The 22728-nt window shown below is 40.6% G+C and overlaps 1 protein-coding gene across 1 annotated transcript in view; it reads right to left on the bottom strand.

The window, feature by feature from the left end:
• Positions 1-22444, bottom strand: part of TARBP1 (TAR (HIV-1) RNA binding protein 1) — a 40891-nt gene extending 18447 nt beyond the window's left edge. The window contains exons 1-15 of the mRNA XM_037391721.1: positions 21598-22444; positions 21417-21514; positions 20481-20550; positions 19548-19696; positions 18388-18440; positions 16488-16585; positions 15080-15215; positions 13900-13996; positions 12947-13036; positions 11046-11184; positions 9261-9357; positions 8789-8964; positions 5477-5574; positions 1910-2071; positions 146-339 (exon numbers count right to left, since the gene is read on the bottom strand). Coding sequence (XP_037247618.1) covers positions 146-339; positions 1910-2071; positions 5477-5574; positions 8789-8964; positions 9261-9357; positions 11046-11184; positions 12947-13036; positions 13900-13996; positions 15080-15215; positions 16488-16585; positions 18388-18440; positions 19548-19696; positions 20481-20550; positions 21417-21514; positions 21598-22444 — 2504 coding nt within the window. The remainder of the gene's footprint in view (positions 1-145; positions 340-1909; positions 2072-5476; positions 5575-8788; positions 8965-9260; positions 9358-11045; positions 11185-12946; positions 13037-13899; positions 13997-15079; positions 15216-16487; positions 16586-18387; positions 18441-19547; positions 19697-20480; positions 20551-21416; positions 21515-21597) is intronic.
• Positions 22445-22728: the final 284 nt, after the last annotated feature.

Below are 22728 nucleotides of genomic sequence, written 5' to 3'. Positions count from 1 at the left end.
TGTTCAGAATTCTTCATTTTTATCGTGGCAAGAAGTTATCAAAGAAAAGAACAGGAGAAGCCAGCATTCTTAATCACTGCTCATCACTGCTCAATGCTAATTAAATTTATTCTGGAGAATTACTGAAGCTATAGCACAGACGTACCTACTTTTTTCTTCAAAGTAAGATGGCTTCTTTAATACTTCATTGAATTGAGAAAAAGAAATAAATCTCTTCAGAGCATCCACAGAAGGCAGAGATTCAAGGTGTGCCTCAGGCTTCTGATCCATTATCTCACAAACTGCTGCAAGTGAGGCCATGCTAGCTGCTTTTTTAATTTGTTCTTTAAGTTTCGGTTCCTATATAAAACCGAATTACACATGAACAACACATGCACCTATTTCTTCTAATAGGATACAAATGACCTATTGATACAATTGATAATCCTCCTATTTGTATCATCTCAGACATCACAACGTAGCAACTCTGCATCCTTCTACTTCCTTATTTTCTTACCCTACGCATAATACAGCTTTGCTTGGTTGGGTCAGCGCAATCAATCACAAACTGCAAGCACTTAAAGAAGTATAAATCTTAGAAATTACAGTCACTTAGTCATCAAGTGCAAGCACCTAGCTTGACTATGATGGAACACTTCTATCTTGTTCATATATATATATATTGCTGGATAGCAATTAGAAAAAAGATGCGGGTCCATGTAGTCAGAAACCCAATGCAACAAGAGAGCTGAAATTTGGAATACCACAAGCTAACTGCTCCAAGAGGCTAAAAGGTCACAAAACCTACTATGATTATTTTGTGTGATAAATGCACATATCCACGGAGGCATGAAATAAAAAGTCTCAATAAAAAAAGTCAATAAGCATACAGTTCCCTAACAGTGTTAAAAACTTAATGTTATTTAAATATCTTCAAGTGACCTTCAGCTGTTTAGAGCACAGAAAAGATCTTCTCATTTGTAATTACTCAGCATTTTCTTTTTTTCTTCTTAAACTGAAGACATACTATACGTGCAACTAAAGAAATCATCATAATATAATTCCACTGAATGCAAAGTAAGTTGATAGAGGCCTCCAGTAAACACTAAGTTTGACCCAGAAAATGTTTACTTTGAAACTGGAATAAGCATGTAACTCACATAATGTTTATAATTTTTTTTTCCTTTGGTTAAGTCTTCCTCTGTTCCCTTAGAAAAGTAAACCTAGCAAATCAAATACTTGTGATCTTTTAATGTGTTCTTAACTGTTCTTGATCAATAATTCAACCCAGAAAATACCAGACTTTACTGCCCAACAAATTTAAAATTAAATTAAATCTTAATTTAAATCTCCACATTTTATAAAAGTTATTAATGTTTCCTTACCTTTTGATAGCGTATCTATTTCAGATATACTAGCCTAATACATACAACTATGGGACAATGAACATAACTATATGAAAAAGCCAAAGCAATTCTAGGTTGTGGAATTTCTTTTTCTCTGTATGTTCCAGCTTGAAAATTTAACAAATCATTAATACAAAAGGCATTCTCATTTAACAGTAACTTCCACAGTAAGATTGGTTCATATTTGAGAAAAAAGGTTTTGAGTAAACATTATTACAACTAAACTTTTACTTTAGCTATATAGACTTCTAAAAAATATAACAAAAGAACACAGAAGTATCAAAAATCTTAGCTACTAATATTTTACATTAATATTACACTGCCAACTATAGACACATGTGTTAGCGAATATATATACATACTCACTTTTTATTATTTCATAATGTATTGATATGTATAATAAAATATATTTATAAGAAATTATTTACACAGTAAATTATATTTATAGTAGTTTAAATAGTTAGATTAATATTTACGGGTTTCTTTTGTATTAATATTTACTGTTGTAAATAACGTTAAATTACCTCTTCAGAACTTCTCTCCTGGAGATTATGAATAGATGCATTTGTGAGGGACAAAATAAAATTCTTGATAGATGGCCCTTTCTTCCAGCCAACTTGAAAGCACAAATTGACTATCTCTGGAATTAAAGCCAAGTATAGATCGCAACGATCCAGATCGCCAACCTAAAAATGAGGAAACAAAAGGTAAACCAAAGCATTAAGAGGAGGAAACTTAAACTGAAAAGAAAGAAAACTAATAGTAACAATGACAGCAGAAGGAAAACAACAGCAGTCATTGCAGTTGAACAACTTTCTTTAATTCTGGGTTTGTTTGGTTTTGGGTGTTTTGGAGGGGCGGGGATGCTGGGAAGGTATTTTTAAGATCTTTTCAACTTGTAGGTTCTTTATGGTTTAGGGCTCTGCAGTATGCCTCAGAAGAGACTGTGAAATTCTGAAAGAAAGCTCCACTTCTTTTAATTGGCACATTCACTTAACTTCCCTTCCTGGGCCCAAAGAAATGCCACGTGAAAACACCTGAGCTAGGCCGAGTATCAGAAGTGGTGTTCAAAGCCAACTCTGTTACCAGATCACAGCACAGCACCGCACCCTGCACATACACTACGGTGTGCCTTGCACTTCTTCCCCAGCTACTTTTTATCTCATGGCAGTACCTTGCTTACGCTTTTTTATTCTCCTATTGTATCTGCAACATCTTCACCTATTGTAAAAAACTCCTCCATACAAAGCCATGAAGTCCAGAACTACATGAGGAAAGAACTTTTCCTTCTTTAGCTCTGAGAGAAAATACACCTTTGAATCTCCACTTTCTTTCAGACACTGCTCTCCTGATGCAACTTAACTTTTGCTTTGCCGCAGGACCGCTTTTCACATCAATCTTCCTTCACACACACATTTTGAGGACTGTCCACTATCAGACTTACTTTCTTTCTTTGCATTTCCCCTTCAATTTCTACTTCCCATATGCTTCTGAGAAAGCACCCCAGAGCCCCACACCCCTCTTGATGTTTCCACCCTTGCAAAAACACATGCTTTCCTTTCCCCCCAACTTCACACTTTTTTCACTCGCCTAACACAAGAAGCAATTCTGACTTGTGTTCATTATTTCTGCACCCTTGTCCATACAACTTCCTCTGTGAGACAAAACAGATTTTCTTTTTTAAACTCACTCTTCAGTAAATAATACTAAAAATGCCAATTTACATTTTGCCCATTTCCTTGTTACAGTCATCTCGTCCTTTCCGCTTTTTGGTCTTCTCCTTTCTTCCCAATAAGAGTATCCAAATACAGTTTACTAGACTTACAATCTTTAAACTGAGGTCTTCTCTTCAAATCTGTTTTGGTTTTCTACCTTTTATGATACAAAATTAAAGGTGACAAAGGTCACAATTCAAAGAATTCTGAAGATCTTCCCCCTCTGCAGTTTCTCTTATTCCATATCATAGAACATTGAATCATTTAGGTAGGAAAAGACCTTTGAGATCAGCAGGTCTAACCATTAACCCAAGACTGCCAGGTCCATCACTAAACCATGTCCCTCAGCACCACACCTCCATGTTTTTTTAAACACCTCCAGGGATGGCGATTCCACCACCTCCCTGGGCAACCTGTCCCAACGCTTCATCACCCTTCCCGTGAAGAAATTTTCCCAATATCCAACCTAAACCTCCCCTGGCGCAATGTGAGGCTGCTTTCTCTTGTCCTGTCACTCGTGATCTGGGAGAAGAGACCGACCCCTGCTGCCTATGGCCTCCTGTCAGTTAGGTGCCGAGAGCAGTAGGGTCCCCCCCTCGGCTGCCTCCTCTCCAAGCTAAACAAGCAGAGTTCCCTCGCGTTGCGTGGGGTTGTTGTGGCCCAAGTGCAGGACCCAGCACTTCTCCTTGTTGAATCTCATACGATTGGCCTCAGCCCAGCCTGCCCAGATACCTCTGCAGAGCCTTCCCATCCTCAAGCAGACCAACACTCCCCCTCAACCTGTTTTCTGCAACCTTACTGAGGGTGCACTCCGTTTCCTCATCCAGATCATCAATAAAGATATCAAACAGGGCTGGCCCAAACACTAAGCCCTGGGGAACACCAGTTGTGACCAGCCACCAGCTGGATGTGACTCCATTCACCACCACTCTTTGGGCTCGGCTGTCCAGCCAGCTTTTAACCCAGCACAGCATACACCTGTCCAAGCCATGAGCAGCCACTTTCTCCAGAAGAATGCTGTGGGAGATGGTGTCAAACGCTTACCAAGGTCCAGGTAGACAATAACGACAACCTTTGCCTCATCTGCTAGGTGGGTCATCTTGTCATAGGGGGAGATCATGTTCCTCAAGCAGGACCTTCCTTTCATAACCCCATGCTGGTTGCACCTGGTCCCCCAGCTGTCCTGCACGTGCCCTGTGATGGCACACAAGATGATCTGCTCCATCACCTTCCCCGGCACCGAGGTCAGGCTGACAGGCCTGTGGGTCCCCGGCTCCTCTCTCCTGCCCTTCTTGTACATCAGCGCCACACTGGCTAACCTCCAGTCTGCTGGGACCTCTCCAGTTTGCCAGGACTGTTGATAAATGACAGAGAGCAGCTTGGTGAGCTCCTCTACCAGCTCCCTCAGTACCCTTCGGTGGATCCCATCCAGCCTCCTACACTTGTGCATGTCTAAGTGGAGCAACAGGTCACTGACCATTTCCTCCTGGACCATGGGGACTTCGTTCTGCTCCTCATCCCTGTCTTCCAGCTCAGGGGGCTGAGTACCCAGAGGGTAGCTGGTCTTAAAACAAAAGACTCTTGAAACTCCTGATGTATCTGTTCCTCGCTTTCAAAGTTCCTACTTGACCTTTCATTGAGCTTCTGAGTACTGAGAATTAGCCTTCTTTTCAACATCCACCAATCCTCCTTTCTCAAATTTATTTTCTTCCAAGAATACCACCACTCTCCTCATCAACATTACATTCTAATTCATCCCTCTTCATCTGGAAAAGTTTGGATGGTTTGCTTTACATGTCTTGTGTCTTTTTATTTACACATGACTTAGAAGTCCTTTAGAGAAGGAAACGTGTACCTCCCCTCTCTTTCTCTAAAAAGCACTGCAGTTCTTTGATACATTCAATACAGTACTTTTCAAGTCAAATTCCTGTACCATCAAGTCATTTCGCTTAAAAAGTCACAAGTTTCTTTGAGGTATATACTTAAGCATCGGCCACAGCAACAAACAAACGGTAAAGTCAATAAAGATATTAACCAGTCTGAGGACTGAAAGTCTTGAACGCCAAACATCTTATGTTCACAACTGTACTAGTAGATATGATACAGTATATGATACTCATGATTTCTTACTATAGGATTTCTTTAGATTTGAGAAGAAACAAGCAATATGGACTACAGACACTAAACACTACTTGACACTTTCCTTACTTTTTTTTTTTTAACTTACTTTGCCCATTCAAAAAAGTTAACAGAAGTGTTGCCATGCAAATTGACTTTCTAGGTGCTTAGAAGATTTGACATGAAAGTTAGGAACACTGGTAAATCATATTTAACAGGCAAAACCACACCAAAGTATGTCTCATAATAATTACTTACAGTGCTTAACTCATTTGTAGTAAGCCGTCGGAGAATAAATTCAAGAATACTCTCCACAGATGTTGTGACAGATTTCCAGATAAAAAACAATACTCCATCTGTGTGAAGAGAAAATAATATTAAATTTATTAACATATAGAAATGCAATTTTCTTAGGAAATGTATTGCATCATGTAGATTTAATTAAGTTACAGAACCAAAGTTATACAGTAGTAAGTATTCAAATACCTAACAATACTTTAAAACAGCTCTATAACACTTCAGCAGTGTAAGCCATGGGGCTGAAAAAAAACAAAACAAAACCACATGATACTCTTTCCTGAGATTTAACATGTATTAGTGAATGAAAACCCACACAGGACCAGAAGACCAAAGCATAATTTTCCAACTTTTAATGCACACCTTCATTCTATTCCCAACCCTCTGCACAAACAGCTTAATAATGAACTTACTCTTTAATAAAGAACAAAAGTTTCCATATCCAGCAGTTAATTGCATGCAAGAAAAATGCAGTTACCCATATACTACATACAGAAGTGAGAAGTGGTTTTTTGGTTGGTGTTTTTTTGCTGTTTAGAAATAATCAGCTTTGAATAGAAAGTAATATTACAAGATTTCAGTCAAGTAGCTTCCTGGCTTAACACTGAAAACAAAAACACCGCAAAATGCGCCACTTTCTCTACAATAAAGTCAAGGCTACAAAGTATACCACATGTGCATAGCATTTCACAAACAAGACCACACAAGTTTATTACACAAGAGAGGTAGGTCACTGGTAAATCATGTTTTAACCACACACACACTTCAGTCTGCTTCCAGGGTAAGGGCTAGTTGAAAGCCAAAGAAATAACACATAAATATGGAAAATGGACTTCAAGTACTCTGCATGATCATCTTGTTCTAAAAACATCAGTCAATAGTTTCAGCAGTTAGGAGAGTTACCCAGAGGTTTTAAATGGCTGGTTTTTTCTGAGGTTGACCCCGAGTTACACTTCATGTAGCAAATTATAAAATGGAAGACCTTCAAAAGGTAGAAATACAAAGGGACATACTTCCAGATGTTCTAAAGCTATATTGTACTTACTTTCAATGTTCTCTATTAAAATGGCTCATTGGACTGCATTTCCAATGCTTACTTTGTTTAGAACAAACAACTATGTCAGACTATTATCACATTTCACCACAAGTCTCAAATCACTAAAACATCTGCATCTAAAATTCAGAAATTCTTCAGATAAACATGTTGGACATAAAATCCAATCCACTATCAATGGCTCTGTAATGCTATAAAAAAAATAATGAGCAAAAACTTACTGTTTAAGATAGTCAAGTCTAACAGCACAGACAGTAAGACCTGTGGAAAAATGCTGCTAATTTCAGCAAGCACTTCAGACATGTCTATCCCCATTAAAGTATTCTTAAAACATTTCTCAATCATTATTTTTGTTTTACAAGTTTAAATTCCTTTCTTGTTCCCTCTCATTTTACCATTTTCCATTTGACAGACAGGACTTTTTACCTCCTGTTTAACCAACACAGAAACAAAATTTCTGTATTTTACAGAATTACTCTTCCTGCCCCTCACCAGTCAACTCATGGCTGAGGAAACAAGATTTATTACTTGACTCTCCTGTGCAGGACAAAGTAGCACAAAAATATTGTAGGAAACAACCTAAGAAGAGAAAAGTAATTCCTGTTCAATTTAGCCCAAACGGACATGTATTACAACTCCAATTCTGAAAGCCTCTTGGAAAGACTCCACTGATTATAAGCTGTACTGGAGTACCTATGGGGGCATTCAAAAGGACTGAGACACGGCGATGCTCAGCCTTGCTGTACCTTAAGAACTCTGGCAGCAGAATTTAACATGCTAAATCAGGCATATCAAGCATCAAAATTCCCAAAGCAGAAGCCATCCATTACATCTACATTAGCAAGCACATAAGGAAATAAGGCACACAGAGTGTTCAATTCACGATACTAAAAACCTAACATGCACTTGCATGTGTTTTGTAGTGTTCTGCTTCAGGCTTATTCTAGCCTTCTGCCGTAGCCTGAATGCGCACTGGCAGTTGGGGCACATCTTCCAGTTGAGTTTCACTTGAAGGAATTCACTTCAGCAGTCAGAGACCATCACACAATACGAACTTTTAACAGCCTGCGTAACTAGTGCTCAGTATTTCAGTCAAACAGCTAAAATTCCAGGGGAGGGGTGTGTGGGTGTAAATATAATAAATCACTTTTTAAAATGAGGGCAAGTATTTACTTCAGGGCTGCACTTAGACATCTTTATGAAATCTGGATGCAGAACCTGAAATAACAATTTTTGTTTTCCATGTAAGAGCCTAAATCTGTGGCCCCCACTCCAAAACTACTCTTGTACTCCATGTTATAAAAACACTGAAAACAAAATCCCAAAATTCTGGGGAAGCAGAAAACAAACACCAAGAACCCTCCTGTTCCAGTTCAGCATTAAAAATTGCAGTATTATTTTCATTAATTAGAATTTGCTCTCAGGAAAAATAAAAAAAAGGCTATTCCTGTTACAAACTGACCAAGTTCTCACAAAAGGAGTAGTAAGGACTCCATAGCTTTTGTTCAGACTCTCCTGAAAAGTCTACCAGCTAAAAGTTCTCAATCTGTGGGGGGTCAAAACTCCTCGACAGTCAGATCAGCAGTCTTGTCCTTAAATAAGCACCTCTTAACCTCCTTGCATCTAAACACAGTCAAACTAAAGCAAGCAAGTTAAGCATGCCTACTGAAATCATGCCTAATACTGTGAAATAATCAGAGACATCCTGTCTTTTGCAGGCTAAATAGTGTTAGTGGAGACAAAAGTACCTACCGGTCAACTCAGAAAACAGTATGTCCAGCAGGATCACTTTATGCACTCAGGGAAGGCTCTGGCTGAACCTCCAGCAGCTAAGCAGATTAAGCTGAGTTTCTGTACTAACTTCTTTCTGAAGTGTCTACATGATTTATGGAACCCATACATTGGCCTATAAATACTCGTAATACAATCACACTCTCCATATTTTAACTAACTGCTAATCTAATCTTAACGGGTAACAATTGATTTCTTCAAAGGCTTCCACGTTCTCAATTCCCAGTCCTTGGGACACCTTCAGAAGAGCTCCTGTAGGACTGGACCCACAGCTCTATTTCGTAACAGATATGCCAGATTGTCAACTTTCACATTTACCACTTCTAGGCTAGTATTAATTTGACAATATAGCCTTAAAACAGTAAGTACCTTACTTTTAGTTAGACTATAATTAACATAAGACACAGTATACTGAAGATATCACTAACCATCTTGCGTATTGGAACATTTTAACGAACGGGTCTGCAATAACTTCAAGAGAAGCTGTAGGCTTTTATCTGTTTTCAGTGTTGGTATGTAAGCATTACTGCCAAGTCTCATCAAGACATCCAGAAGAGGGTTCAAGAAAGCCTCTAGTTCAATCCATTCTATGTTGCTTTTTCCACTACACAAAAACAAAAATTAAAAAAGAAAGTCTTCTTCTGAGTATCTGCCTTAAGTGCTGAAGTCACTTATGGAAATAAATAGGACACATGTTTCCAAGTCACTTAAGTATCTTTAGAAATGTTACCCAGTATGTTTGCAGCAACAGTTGGACAAGGTCTAAGGAATGATCAGGCTGACCGAAAGTCTACAGAGAGAAATGGACAGCTTCCTGACTTGATCAGGCTTCTACCAGATCTTTCAGGAGTGAAAAGGTTGAAAAAGAGAGATAATTAAAATAAGATACTTCATACTTACCTGTATTTATTCCTCATTTGCTCCACATCTGCAGCCAAGAGAATCATTGTTGCGACAAGCTTAGCTTCAAACCAGTCATGCATAAAGCAATTTTCTCCTGATTAAAGATATTTTAAGGTTTTCACAGTATTTAAAAAATATCTTCATATTAATAACTTTTGGGTTTATAACTTTTAAAATAAATTAGTAGTATAACAATGCTAACAAGAATATTATTACTAATTTTTTGCATTCTATTATCTAGGTATAAACTAAACTCAAACACAATTGCTTTTTGTCTGTGGCTCAAAGAGGCTAATCTCATTGGCCTCTATGCTGAAATCAATTTTAGGCAATGTGTTGTATCAGGTAGTAGAATATATTATGTAGTATCCCCCAAAAGACTTTTCTATTGCTTTTAAAAATACACTTGCATATTCAAATGAAATTAACCACAAACATAATTCCACTATGCTTCATCAAAAACATCAGCTGTGATCTTGACCAGTTAAAAGTTGTATGAAGAACTAAAACTACTCTGTCAAAAGGACATAAAAAAGTAAGTTTCTCTTTTCATCAATCTTTTATGCAAGACTATATCATCGTACTTCTAAACTTGTTTCCTAAATAGTAGTACATAAGGTGGTTTTAGGGTTTGACTGCTACGTTTTTGGCTTTGGGAATTCAGAAAGCAAAACACGCTAGTTCAAGCAACTAGACATGGTTGGGGGTTTTTTGCCACCACAGAGCTGCTTATAAGCTAAGATTCGTATCAAACCAGGAAATTAAAAACATCACTTTTTAGAAGTGAAACACAGATATTTGCCATGAAATAGAAGATAACATAGACCAAGGCCTAAACAAACATTTCAGGAAGGAGAGAATATCTGCCAAAATTTTTCGCAAAGCATATGCCTTGGAATATCAACAGACAAAATTTGCTTGCAACTCCTCTAACAATAAAACAATCAAGTGAAGTTTCCTGGGCTGCAGGAAGCTTCTGAAGCTATTTATCATTAGCAAATTCTGACCTACTTTTTTATCTCCTATACGTGTAATATTTAAAAAGCATTCAGTTTTGACTTTTCACATTATAAGAAGATATAAAATTTGCTGCAACTGCAGTACTTCAGTAGCAAGCAAATGAGTGCCACGCAAAACTTAAAAGTATTCAAAAGGTCAGTTTGCCATTCCTTTCAACATACCTAAAAAAACATCTGAACTGAAGTTGTAACAATTTAAAATGTGGCAGTGAACAAAGAAGTCCCTTCAGAATTTATCTGCATATCTATACTGCATACAAAGAACCTTCCTTGGCCATAACGTGTGGCAGCTTGTGTGCTGCAAGCAGTCCAAGATTAAAAGAACACCACTATGGAGGAAGGTGTGTATGAGCTGCCAAGCTTGCCTAACTATACAGCATCTCTCTACATAAAGACACTTGGTCATTTTACAAAGCTCTGCTGAGAAAGGCTACAGAACCTTAGAACTGATATTCACATTCTCATGTGCTTACCTCTGCTCCCACACTCCAGCATGTTCAGGCACTACCAAAAAAGTAACAAAAGAAATCTAACAGACAAGCATCAGTGCAGCACTAAAACTGAATATTAAGGCTTAACTTTCAATACAGCAGGACTGTATGCTATGAAGGAAAACTGAAATTAGAAAATAAAGTTCAAATTTAAGACTGCTGAATATCACAAATTACATAGAATTTGAATAGGTACAATATAAATAAACAAATAAAATCCAAAGGATTGCTGATCATCTTCCAAATATTTTATTAATAAACATTTAACTTACTTTCAGATGCTGGTGTCTTAAGGTACTCTCCCACAAGACTGCGTACATATTGACATAATGACAATGTCTCTTGATGTTCAAAATCAGAGGTTACAGACTTTCTGAAGCATCTGTCATTCACTTGCAACCAACTGCAAAGCTAAATTAGAACCAGCATGTTACTACTTAACCATATCTGCCAGCTGTGTAATGACATTACCAACATTAACTAAAGCACTGTTAAACACAAGCTGTTACATCAACAAATCCACACTGCGAGAGTTGCTCACTGCAGCTCCCTTGAGGCTTAGCAGGCTATTGCCTTGTAACTGACATAGAAAAAGGTTCTTCAGTAACTCGGCGTGCCCTCCCCCTCCCCCCCCAAAAAAAATTCATTGGTACCAATACAAGAAAAATCACAGTTCTTAAAATTAAGCAAGACTCGTAAGAATTCCCTTATCTCAAAAGGGCTTCACACAGTCAAGTGTTACATAGTAAGACCTGCATTTTTTATTATTTTTAACTTTCATGCCAGAAGTCAATGAAATGGAACAAGATGAAAGGTATACTATATGTAACAAGAGGACACTATGCAAAAAATCATTTTATCATTACACTGCTGTACAACTAACCAAAAGTTATGGCTATGTATTCAATTGGCTCCGGTATATCCTATATATAAAATTGTTTCTTGGAAAATTTTTTTCACAGCATTTTGCATCTTGCAAAGACAAAACACATCCTGTGGAAATATAAAATTTACAGTCTCACTCTACATGGTAGGCACATTTTTCTCTTTGAGATTACCCTGTTATTTCTGCCAATGCTGGGCTCACCCAAACAACATGCAAATCAGAGGCAGCTCTTAGCCAATTTTTTTTGGTCCCTGTACTGGCCCATTCAGAGTGGCTCAGGATCCACATTATCCTGGTCAGTAATTTCAGAACCAAAAGAAAGGGAAAACATGCACCATACTAGCAGTCTATGCCCAGACTAACACTATAAAATAGTGTTCTTTTCCATCAAATGAAATTTTACAACAGACCACTGAGGGGAAATGAGAGGGAAGTAGTCATTAAGAGAATATATATATAATATACAAAAATAACTGCCTGCAGAATCTGATGAGCAAGAACAGCTCCAGCTGAGGATGTTACATCCACCTTGTATCCTTAATAAAAGGAGAGAGGAAAGCCTCTTTGGATTCCATAAAGTGCCCTGCTTCACACTCTCTCTATGAAATTACCAACAGTGTGACTTGTGTGAGGAGAGAGCACGGATGCCTAATGGGAGAGATTACAGACAGTAGTACAGGGTTGCCAATAGCCACCTCAGTTCCTACAATCATGGCAAAGTACGCAGAAGACTAGGACTGTGATGAACACACTGAAGTCTCTTAAAGGACCAGTATTCAGGGACCAAAAGTCTGAGTAAGATCTGATTTGCATTTCAGTATGGTTATACCAAACAGCTGCAATACCAAGATAAACTCTAGGAAACGCAATGAACTGGGGCATACAAGCTCTGAAGGATTTAAATAAAAAATAAAAATTAAAAAAAAATCTATCTCAAGAGACAGCTTTTTCTTCTGCAGACTTGAGAATTTCTACATAAAGAAAGAAAAAAGTTGTGTTTTTCTCCTTGGCCACTTTACCTTACCTTCAGCCATCTTAGAATTCCTCACTTTGAAACTGCTTAATAATTTGTTTAGGGTTAACATTAACACTTTTATAGCATTAAAAAAACAAATATCACCGCTTTCAAGTAAAAGACAAATTCATCAGGACTCCACATCCAGAAATTCCATAATGTACCTGCAAAAGTAGCTAACTATTTAAATATTAAATTGTCAGTAAAACAACATACATTTGTATAGGTATTAAAAAATGTTTGATGAACATAAAACCAGCTTCTGTTCTCACCTCCACCCATAACATAGTATCTCTCCTGAGGGACTCCTCTGGTCTAAGGGACAGAAGAAAGCTTGAAACTTCTGGGAGGGACACTTTCTCCTGAAGAAATTAATCAGGATACAATAGTTGCCAACATAATATACAACAGTAACATCTATTTAACAACTTGGAACAGTTGGCTGTCATCTGGCAAAAGTTTCAGAAAAAGAAATGAACCTTTCCGTGACACAGACTAGTTTTTGCCTCTTTGGGACCAACTTATCTTTTTACCAAGGAACACAAGTATCAAAATCTACCTGAAAGCTAATGAATGACTGGAAGAATAGTGCTATTCACTGATGACACTGATGACAAATGTATGTACATAAATGAGTGAGAGTCACTGGTAAGTACTATATCTGTATTTCCAAAAGGAAATTCTACTCAGACAAGTTTATAGCCATAAAACAAAACATAGAAGATTGTCTACTCATGTAAAAAGCAAGCATGTTGTAGGACAACCGAAACATTAATACCTTGACTACTGAATAAATAAGGTCATTAATGGTAGTTTTATCATTCTAGTATTATGAATACTTTTATTCTCTTGGGTATTTCAGGAAAGTCCAATTATTTTCTGGATGTTAAAACCTGAGTTTATACAGTGGCTATTCATAATACGGTACTATTTCATAATCACCGCAGGAAAACCCTGCAAGAAAACATCAACTCATAAAAGGTAATGAAAAAAAAATACATCTTACAAAAACAAAAGTTAACATAAGCATACCCATACTTACATAGCACAATTTATTAAGCAGTCACTAGAAAAATGCAAATTCAGCAAAATCAGTTCCATGTTGTGTTCAGCAATTTTTTTTAATACTGTTTACCCTGTAAAAGCGTATGTGTACTTCTATGACACCAGGAAAAAAAGAAAAAAAAAAAAAAAAAAAAAACAACCCCAACCACACTGAACTCACCACATCTGTCAAATGCATAGCTGTTTGAAGAAGATAGCACTGAGCAGCTCCACGCAACAAAATCTGATGTGTAATCATAGTACACTGAAGGACATCTCTGGAAAGAGGAAAAATATGCACTGTGGAAAACACACACTTAGGACGTTTAAACATTTTCATGTATTTGCTAATTATTAACCATTTTCAATATATTAGACTGTATTTAACAAACATTCTACCAAGTCTAACGCCATCATTACCCGATTAGACAGCATGCTATCCAAAACCAAGATTACTGCTATATGTATTATATATGTACTATAAAACTAGTATTAAGACTTAGATAAACCTGACAAAACCAAGAGCATGGCTAAGTGGGAGGGCAGCAAAGCAAAACCAAAACTAAAGGAACAATTCCCATGATCACATCAGTTTGAACTGATAATTTAGTATTTGCATTGCCATCTGTAACAAATACAGAAATAAAGAATATTCTTTATTTAGAAAATAGAAATGTTTGCAATCGAATTGTCACTCTAGCACGAAACTGAAAGAAACCTTCAATAATCTTTTATCAGCAGAGTGTCTGACTTTTTACCTTCCCCCACACACACCGTAAACTACTTTTATCCTATATTCCTTCAACCACCAGTAAGATTTTGTTTCAAAGCTCAAATCTGATTAAACTGGAATAATGACTGAATTTTAGTGACTCTATGAAGTGAAAGCAGACACTGAGGAAACATCAGTGATTAAGGACAATATGCATGCCAGGAATTTTTACCTAGGTTTTTATTTACAATTCTCAAACTTTCAATTCTCAGTTTTGTGGGCTGTCCTTTGATATAGCCTCAACAGACATAAACAAGGTTTTAATATAATCAGAAGAAAAGGAAGAAGTTTGACACATATCAGTTAGGAAGTATGGAAGACCAGGGTAAAATGATGCCACAAAAAAAGCAATGACAAAGGTCTGAAATGCAAAACATTCGTTTTTTAAGTACTACAGAGATATAAAAACATTGGCTCTTGAATTGCTTTCCCCAGAAATGGACATGAAGGAGAGAGAACCTTCCATTCCCATGTACAACCATCACATCCTCCTTGAAGTAGCAAACATGAATTACATCCTGGCTCTCCAGATGTTCTGCACATTACTTTAGAAGAAATCTGTAAGAACTCAATGCAGTGTGCATTTTACCTTAAAGCATGAAGTCCTTCAGTGCCCAGTACTTTACACGCAGGGATATATGCCAGAGCCATAGAAAGAAACAAAATGGGAACAGCACACCAATGCCTACTTGTCATCTTCTGAATAAATTTTAACAGGAAGCTGCCTTAAAATAAAAGTAAACAGAACAAACAATCCAGAGTGATTTCTTGCTCTCCAATGCATTTAAATGGCACAGACCCCAGCAGAAGTGTTACAATCATTTCTGAAAATTACATGGAAGACAACAAAGTAACTTCCTGATTATTTCAATGAAACAAGTACAGTTCAAAGAAGTCTGTCAGTAAGGTAATACGATAAGGAGATAACCAGAAAAAATTAATTTTCACTTTGGTTATCCACACTAATCACTACAGTAACAGAATTTTAACTTTTTCGAGTATTAGACAATGCCTTTTTAAAGCTGCTCAGTCCATGTGATGACAGACCAAAGTACATCGTGATTCAACCTGTTTAATGGATGCTGGCAGGGCCAAAGCAAGCCTAAAGGGGTTTTTTTGCCTCAAGACACCACAGCTACAATTTGTAGAAGCAGGCCACTCAGCCTCAGGGATGCTAATCACAGACCCTCCATTTTGTGATAAAATATATACGTCTTGGGACAGGACAGAGAAATAGGGCATCTATGGCATTACAAACATGTAAGGTGTTTCCTACCAGAACACGTACCTGTAGATAGGGGTACTGAACAGACCTGGTTCTACCCTTATTTAATCCAAATTAAACCAGGTATTACATTCTGGTCTGTCACAGGTTGCTCCTTCTTTTCAGCCTACACTAACACGAAAACTTGGAAAAAACTCAGAAATCTTCATCCATCCAACCTCACAATAAAAGAATCCTTATTCAGCTTCTGCTTCAGCACTTGGACTGGGTCTTTTGAATGCCTGACTACGCAGGTTGTGACTAAAAAAGTCTGGCAGATTGGTTAAAAAAAACCCCACAACCCAACACACCAAGACTTCCAAACCCACCCCACCCCCCAAATGAAAAAAAGAACAGATCTAAAAATTTTGCTCAGCACAGTATTACCTACACTGACAAATAAAGAAAAAAGAATCTGCAAATACTGTTCATCTGCAGCACTTAGGAGTTTGTTTGTTTGGGTTTTTTTCATTAAAAAAAATAAAATAATCAGGTTTGCTTCAGTTTGCCCCTAAAACAATTTTGTAGCTTAATATTGCAGCATCCCTCAAAGCTTCGGAAGACCTCTCTCTCTTCTCTGGAAACTCCACTGCCACAAGGAGAAATACTATTTTTTCTCTCAAGTAACGTAGAAAAGTAGTGGTAAACATTTACATGAGATACAGAAAACTGCTCCATAGTTTTTATTTGGTGTCTTTATCTAAAAAAAGGTAAAGGTCAAACTGAAACATACCTTTTTCTTCCTTTGGAAGAAGCATGACATAAGTAGCCAAAAACTTCTGTAGCCTCATTCCCAAAGGAGGACAGGCTCCCATTAACTGACTTGGTGTCCTGTTGGGTTTTAAAACATCAAATACACAACTGGTATGTTAACAGCTACAAGGATTGCCCCTAAACAAAAACAAAGTGCAGTTCAGTGGTTAATTCACCACAGAGACTGCTCCAACAGCCCACAAAGATGGAGGATGCAAGCTAATGCCCTCCCATTTATCCCACTATTCCAACAGCACCCAGTGAGCACACAGTGGATGAGGACCGTCCCAAGAGCATGACTCTCCCTGGCCACCTACAAGTACATGGTGGCAGCACACTCCAGCATTCAAGCACAGCCTCAAGTCAGGTTACTGAGGACTACGAGCACATTTTGCTCACAGTGAGAGACGGCACTGTCAGTTCAACCTCGTGCCCGCACCCCCAGAATGACACAGGCCTCCGGGGAGCAGGCAGCCAAAGACCACGGGGCAGATCAGTGGCATGCAGTGGGGGCGCAACAAGTCTGATTTGGAGAACAGTGAAGACAAATTACCTACACAGGTATGCTAGGGAGCAAGACTATAAAGCCAGTATAAAGAAAACTACTGACAAGAACAGAAGGTTTTAAGTAAAGATGCAATAAATGTTCCACGAGACCAACAGAGAGAAACTGTGTCCCACCAGGATCCTGGCTATGAAGGATCAGCAACAGTCATGAGATTTTTATACTCTTCTCTATGCAGCTTGACATGAATCGTAACAACTTTGTATACTCTTGGTATACTCAAACATGCATCCTCCTCTACACAGGCCAACGCATTTCACCGAAATATAGATTATGAAGCATCAATCCAACACAGCTCTAACGCACTGAAACTCTCAGCGCTTGCTTCAACTTCTGCCTTCCCATCCATGTATGCCCATGGAAAGCATACTGCAGCCGGCTAACTGAGATGAGAAACGCAGAACTGCTGTGAGACCCCCAAAGAGGTCACATTTGTCCCATCGTGTTTAGATGAAACAACCTATTCTGACTACACTTTATGCAGAATCATCTAATCCAAACTGATCACCAGTTTAATAAGTGACAGTCATTTCCCACTTCCCCCACCCCCAAAAAAAAGAAAAAGTGCATAAAGAGATGGTTTCTGTCTATCTACCAAGGTCAGCCAGTCAAGGCTCCTCCAACATCACTCAGAACTGAGTTTCAGATTGCTAGCTGAATCACCCATGCCACTGCATCTGTGTAATGCTGAGCGCACAAAGTGCATTCAGCACTTTATTCGCCATTCTCAGTACTCTCCATGCAACTAGCACAAAGGACTGAATGCCATCAGTACACTGAATGTACAGCAACTTGCAACTCCTCAAACTTGTATCTGTTCTTTATGTATTTACACCACAGAAGGCTACTGTCATCTGTCAACTGTGAATAGCCTCCTGTGAAAAAGTGTAATTTCCCAAAAGGGCATTGTCAAAAAACCACTTCCATCAGTCATGAATTGGCAACAACGAGAGCAGCCCCTTCTTTCCATGTGGCAAGAAAATGAGAAGATAGAAAATACTTCACTAAGTTACTAATTTATCATATCTCACTTGATTTCCAAATTAATGTTTCAACACCAGGTGTAAAATAAGACCTTGAGGCATCTCTGTGTTGCTATTATTAGGATTAAACTGAACCTACTTTATCTACCTCACAGCCACCCACCTTTCCTGAAAAACTCTTTTACCTGTCAGTTAGTTTAGCAACACCATTTGCTTAGTAATTGTTTTCCTCCATCCAAGATTTTATCCACTACTCAAACCCAGTGTTGTTAGAATACATTTCCAATAACCAATACATTTTTTTAAAAAAACATTAAAAACCAGTGGCTTACCGGCTATAGAGGGAACTTTCTGACAGGGCATCCATTAACGGTCCAATGACAAACTGATAAAAGAAGAACAACGCCTAAATGTACACTTGCAAGGCACTGTTAGATAGAGGCTAATTAGACTTATTTCACCAGACTTTAAAAAGACAAAGTCAGAAATCAGAGAATACTCTTGCTAGTAGTAAATAGCAGCAGCAAAAAAGAGGAGGAAACTAAAGAGAAGGGAGAGCAGGAGAATAAACAAGCAAAGCAATTTTTTCACTAGGTACATTTCACAGAGCATTGTGAAAGGTACAGGCAAGTAAGAAATCCTTTTGGGAAACAGACAGAGAAAAGGTACTTAAACATGAAATAAAGGAAAGACTAGGCACCAACACAAGCAGAAAGATTTAGGGTGTGTTTTAAGGTTGACTGTATTTCAAGTCAGTCATCAAGAGGCTGACTTAATTTGTATAAATCAGAAATGTTGACCTGTGAGGGCAATTCTCCTTCTATGAAGGAGAGAAGAAATAAATACTAGTATAAAATAGATCATTCCTTACTAAGGTGCAGGCTAGTTGGGGAGTCAACCTACATATGATACTAATAAAAAATAATTAGGGATGTTAAATTTACAACGTTTCTTCCCACATATAGAGTATTTTAAAGTGTGTTTTTCAATGGGATACAGTAATACACTGATTATCCTACCAGAGACATTCACCTCCTCACAAGGTTATCTAGCAATAGATCTTCAAAATGCATCCCTGAGTAGGAGACAATATGCACAGACTTGAAGTCTGTTGACCAGGTTTATCCAAGACTCTGTTCAATCTATTCATATTAATTAGCAACTTCGCAGAGGTTCAGAGGGCTCCGAAAATCACCCCTCTGCGAATTTCACTTCTGGTAACAAATCTCAATAAACTGGGAGCCAACTTTAATTAGAGAGCATTACTCTGAAATATAGGAATGAATGACTGCACTCAAAAATGCATTTTCTCTGTCTGGCCATTTTTCAAGTAATTATGTATTTGATGCCACTTACAAACATTGCTATCACTTGCATGGTTAAGAGGTTATTTTTAAAGAACGTGACCAATTCCAACACTACTGAGGCAATTAGCATTAAGAGACACTACAAATTAGAACATAGTTCTGGCAAGTAACAGTAACAGACTTACCTCAGAAAAACCAAGTGGATTTGGAAGATGCTTTGTTTCATAAAGTTCCAGAAAATGAAGAATGCCTTCCTTTGTCAACGTTTTATTCTCACTTTCAAACATTCGCTTATAAATACACATGTGCCATGATGGGTGAAACAACCAACAACCTGTTACAAAAGCAAATTCTTCTAAACTGATACAGAAATTACACCGATGTATTAACATGCTAACAATGTACTGACGGACTTAGGGGCAATCTCAGAGTCAATTCACAGGACATTTCAAAAATACTATTATAGCTACATATATATATATACACACACACAGTTTGCTAAATCTCCAACACAAAAAGGAATTATTAACATGGCTTTCAAAACTTGTCCTCTACATTTTAGAATTTTACCCTCTTAACGTCTTGCACTACCTAAACAGATGTGCTATGTTTTGCCCTACAAAAGATGACAGTACATCCTTCAACATGCTGTCTCGGCACTAGTTTTATTTCTTCTCTCCCCACTTCCAATGAGTTGGGGCTTTTTTCACCCCTTTTGCAGAGTTGCATAGGTGACTTGGCTCACATGACCCACGCCAAGAATCTCTGCCTTTGTTTGATTTTCACACCAGCTTAAGTAAAGCAAAACGTAGCGGACATGGATCACTTGGTTGGGTTTGCTGACAGAAAAAAAATATTTCAAGATAATACAGTAAGCAATAAGCATATGCTAGGACATCTTTCTTGGAACAGAGCAGCACTGCCTGCACACATGTTCCAAGTGACCTATGCATATAGCAGACCCACAAAAAGTGGAACCACCACCCAGAAAACAGCTATTTTGAGAAACAAAACATAAGAAAAAGCCGCTACTAAAAGAGCAGAAGAAAAAAAAAAACAACAAGAAAAAGTGTGAATTAACTGCCTAATATTTAGGAGGTGTTTCAGTTATGTCTTACCTTTTTCCCTTGATATAGCATGCTCATATAAACCATTTAGTTTTGGTAATACTGGCTTTATGACATGGATCTGAAATGCAAATCACACGTAATGTAAGTAATCGCTTTAACTCTCAAACCTAGGAACTGGCACTTATTTGTGGGCTAGAATTTATTGTTGACAGCATTAATATAGTAACTGACAATTTAACTGCATTTAAACAAACATTCAACACCCGTGCAACTGATCCTGGCACTTGTCACCTAACAGTCCATCGTAGTTTAGCACTGAAGAAAAACTGATTCTTCCATGCTACCATACGATAAGAACAACACTTCCTAACAACCAACCACTCTATTCCTCAAAATTGTAATAAACCAGCACAAATCTCTAAAATTAAACATTTTGGGCAATACTATTTCTCTGAGTTACAGCGCAATTAAGTACAAATAGAATAACTACAAAGAGGCAGTGACACAACTAACAGTTACCACCACCACACCGCACAGTTATGGAAGCCTCAAGCCAACAGGCGTCTTTCTGCCGAGGATGCGGGATGCTCCGGCTCAGCACTATCCCCTTCCATGGCCACACACACTCCGCCACCCTGATGTGGTCCCCTCCACCGGAGGGGGGTTGGTTACTCAGTGTGGTGGCCAACAACGTTCACTAGGCCACGGGCCACCTGCGGCCTCGCCAGCCACACACAGCAGCCCAGGTTTTTCTTTCTTAGTTCAACCTGCCTTAGCCAGAATTATTCCAAAGACAGAGAGGCGTTCTGAATTTATTCCAAATTAATCACACGTGCTGTACTTTCAATAGTTAAGCTTCGAAATAAAAATGTTCCTGTTAGTGGTGACTCGGATACCCTCAGCCACCAGAACTGGGAATGTTTGGCCCAATACCGGCATTCCCAGTACGCGCGCCTAAAGCGACATACATGGACAGGCTCCCACCTGGTTCCCTTCCAAGGTTTCCATTATCAGAATATACGTCTCCCAAAACTGCATCAGCTCCTCGTTCTTCTCAGCAGACCACCAGAACAGGCTCGATTCTGGCCAAAAGAGAAACGAAGGGCGGTTTCTCCCCGCCGCCCGGCCGGCCCCCGCCGCGCCCCCCGCGCCCGCCCCGCCGTACCGTCTGCGCCCTCCGCGGGGCAGCGCAGCTCGGCGCGCTGCCCGCCGCTCAGGTCCAGGGCTCGCTTCAGCAGGTAGCGGGCCCGCCGCCGGCACAGCCCGTCCCGCTCCGTCAGGCCCTCCTGCACCAGCCGCCAGAACCGCGGGCACAGCCGCGCGTCCAGCCCCGGCCCGGCGCCCGGCGCGCCCCGCGGCAGCAGCGCGTCGGCCAGAGCGCTCAGCGCCAGCAGCGCCCGCCCGGCCCGCGGCGGCCCGCCGGCGCCCAGCAGCCCCTCCCAGACGCGCCGCAAGGCCGCGCCGTTGCCGCCCAGCGCCGGCAGCAGCCGCCCGGCCACCAGCGCGGCGGCCGCCTCGCCCTCGCCCTCCTCCCGCACCAGCGCCAGCGCCGCCGCCACGCACCGCGCCACCAGCGCCGGCTCCTCCAGCCGCGGCGCCGCCGCCACCAGCGCCTCCACCGCCGCCTCCGCGCCCGCCCCGCCGCCCGCCGCAAGCTCCGACAGCGCGTCGCGGGCCAGCCGCGCCGCCAGCGGCGCCCCGCACAGCAGCACGCAGTGCCGCAGCGCCCCCCGCGCCGCCCGCGCCACCCGCAGCCGCTCCCCGCACCCCCCCGCCGCCGCCGCCGCCTCCCCGCCGCGCAGCAGCGGCCGGCACCACTCCAGCGCCATCTCCCAGGCGGCCCGCCGCAGCGCCTCGGCCTCGCCCGGCGGCGGCCCGCCCGCGGCCAGGCGCTGGAGCAGGAGGCGCAGCGCCTCCGCGCGCTCGGCGGAGAGCGACGCGCACACGTCCCGCAGCAGCGCACAGGGGTCCCCGCAGCGGGCCAGCAGCGCGTCGGCCAGCACCACCTCCATCGTGCGGGGAGGGGAGCGCCGCGCCTGCGCAGCCGGGGGCGGGCGGGGCCCAGGCGGCCCGCGAGGGGCCTGCGGCGCCGCCTGGTCCGCTGAGGGGGAGAGGCGGGAGGTGCGGCCGGCTGAGGGACGGGCAGGGGGCGAGGCGGCTCCTCGGGCCTCACCGGCTGAGGGACGGGCAGGGGGCGAGGCGGCTCCTCGGGCCTCACCGGCTGAGGGACGGGCAGGGGGCGAGGCGGCTCCTCGGGCGCGGCCGGCTGAAGAGGGAGCAGGGGGCGAGGCGGGCT

Source organism: Falco rusticolus, chromosome 6 (genome assembly GCF_015220075.1).
Source record: "Falco rusticolus isolate bFalRus1 chromosome 6, bFalRus1.pri, whole genome shotgun sequence".
NCBI lineage: Eukaryota > Metazoa > Chordata > Aves > Falconiformes > Falconidae > Falco > Falco rusticolus.
The sequence above is the reverse complement of the archived record's forward strand: the minus strand, read 5'-3'. Positions and strand labels throughout refer to the sequence as shown.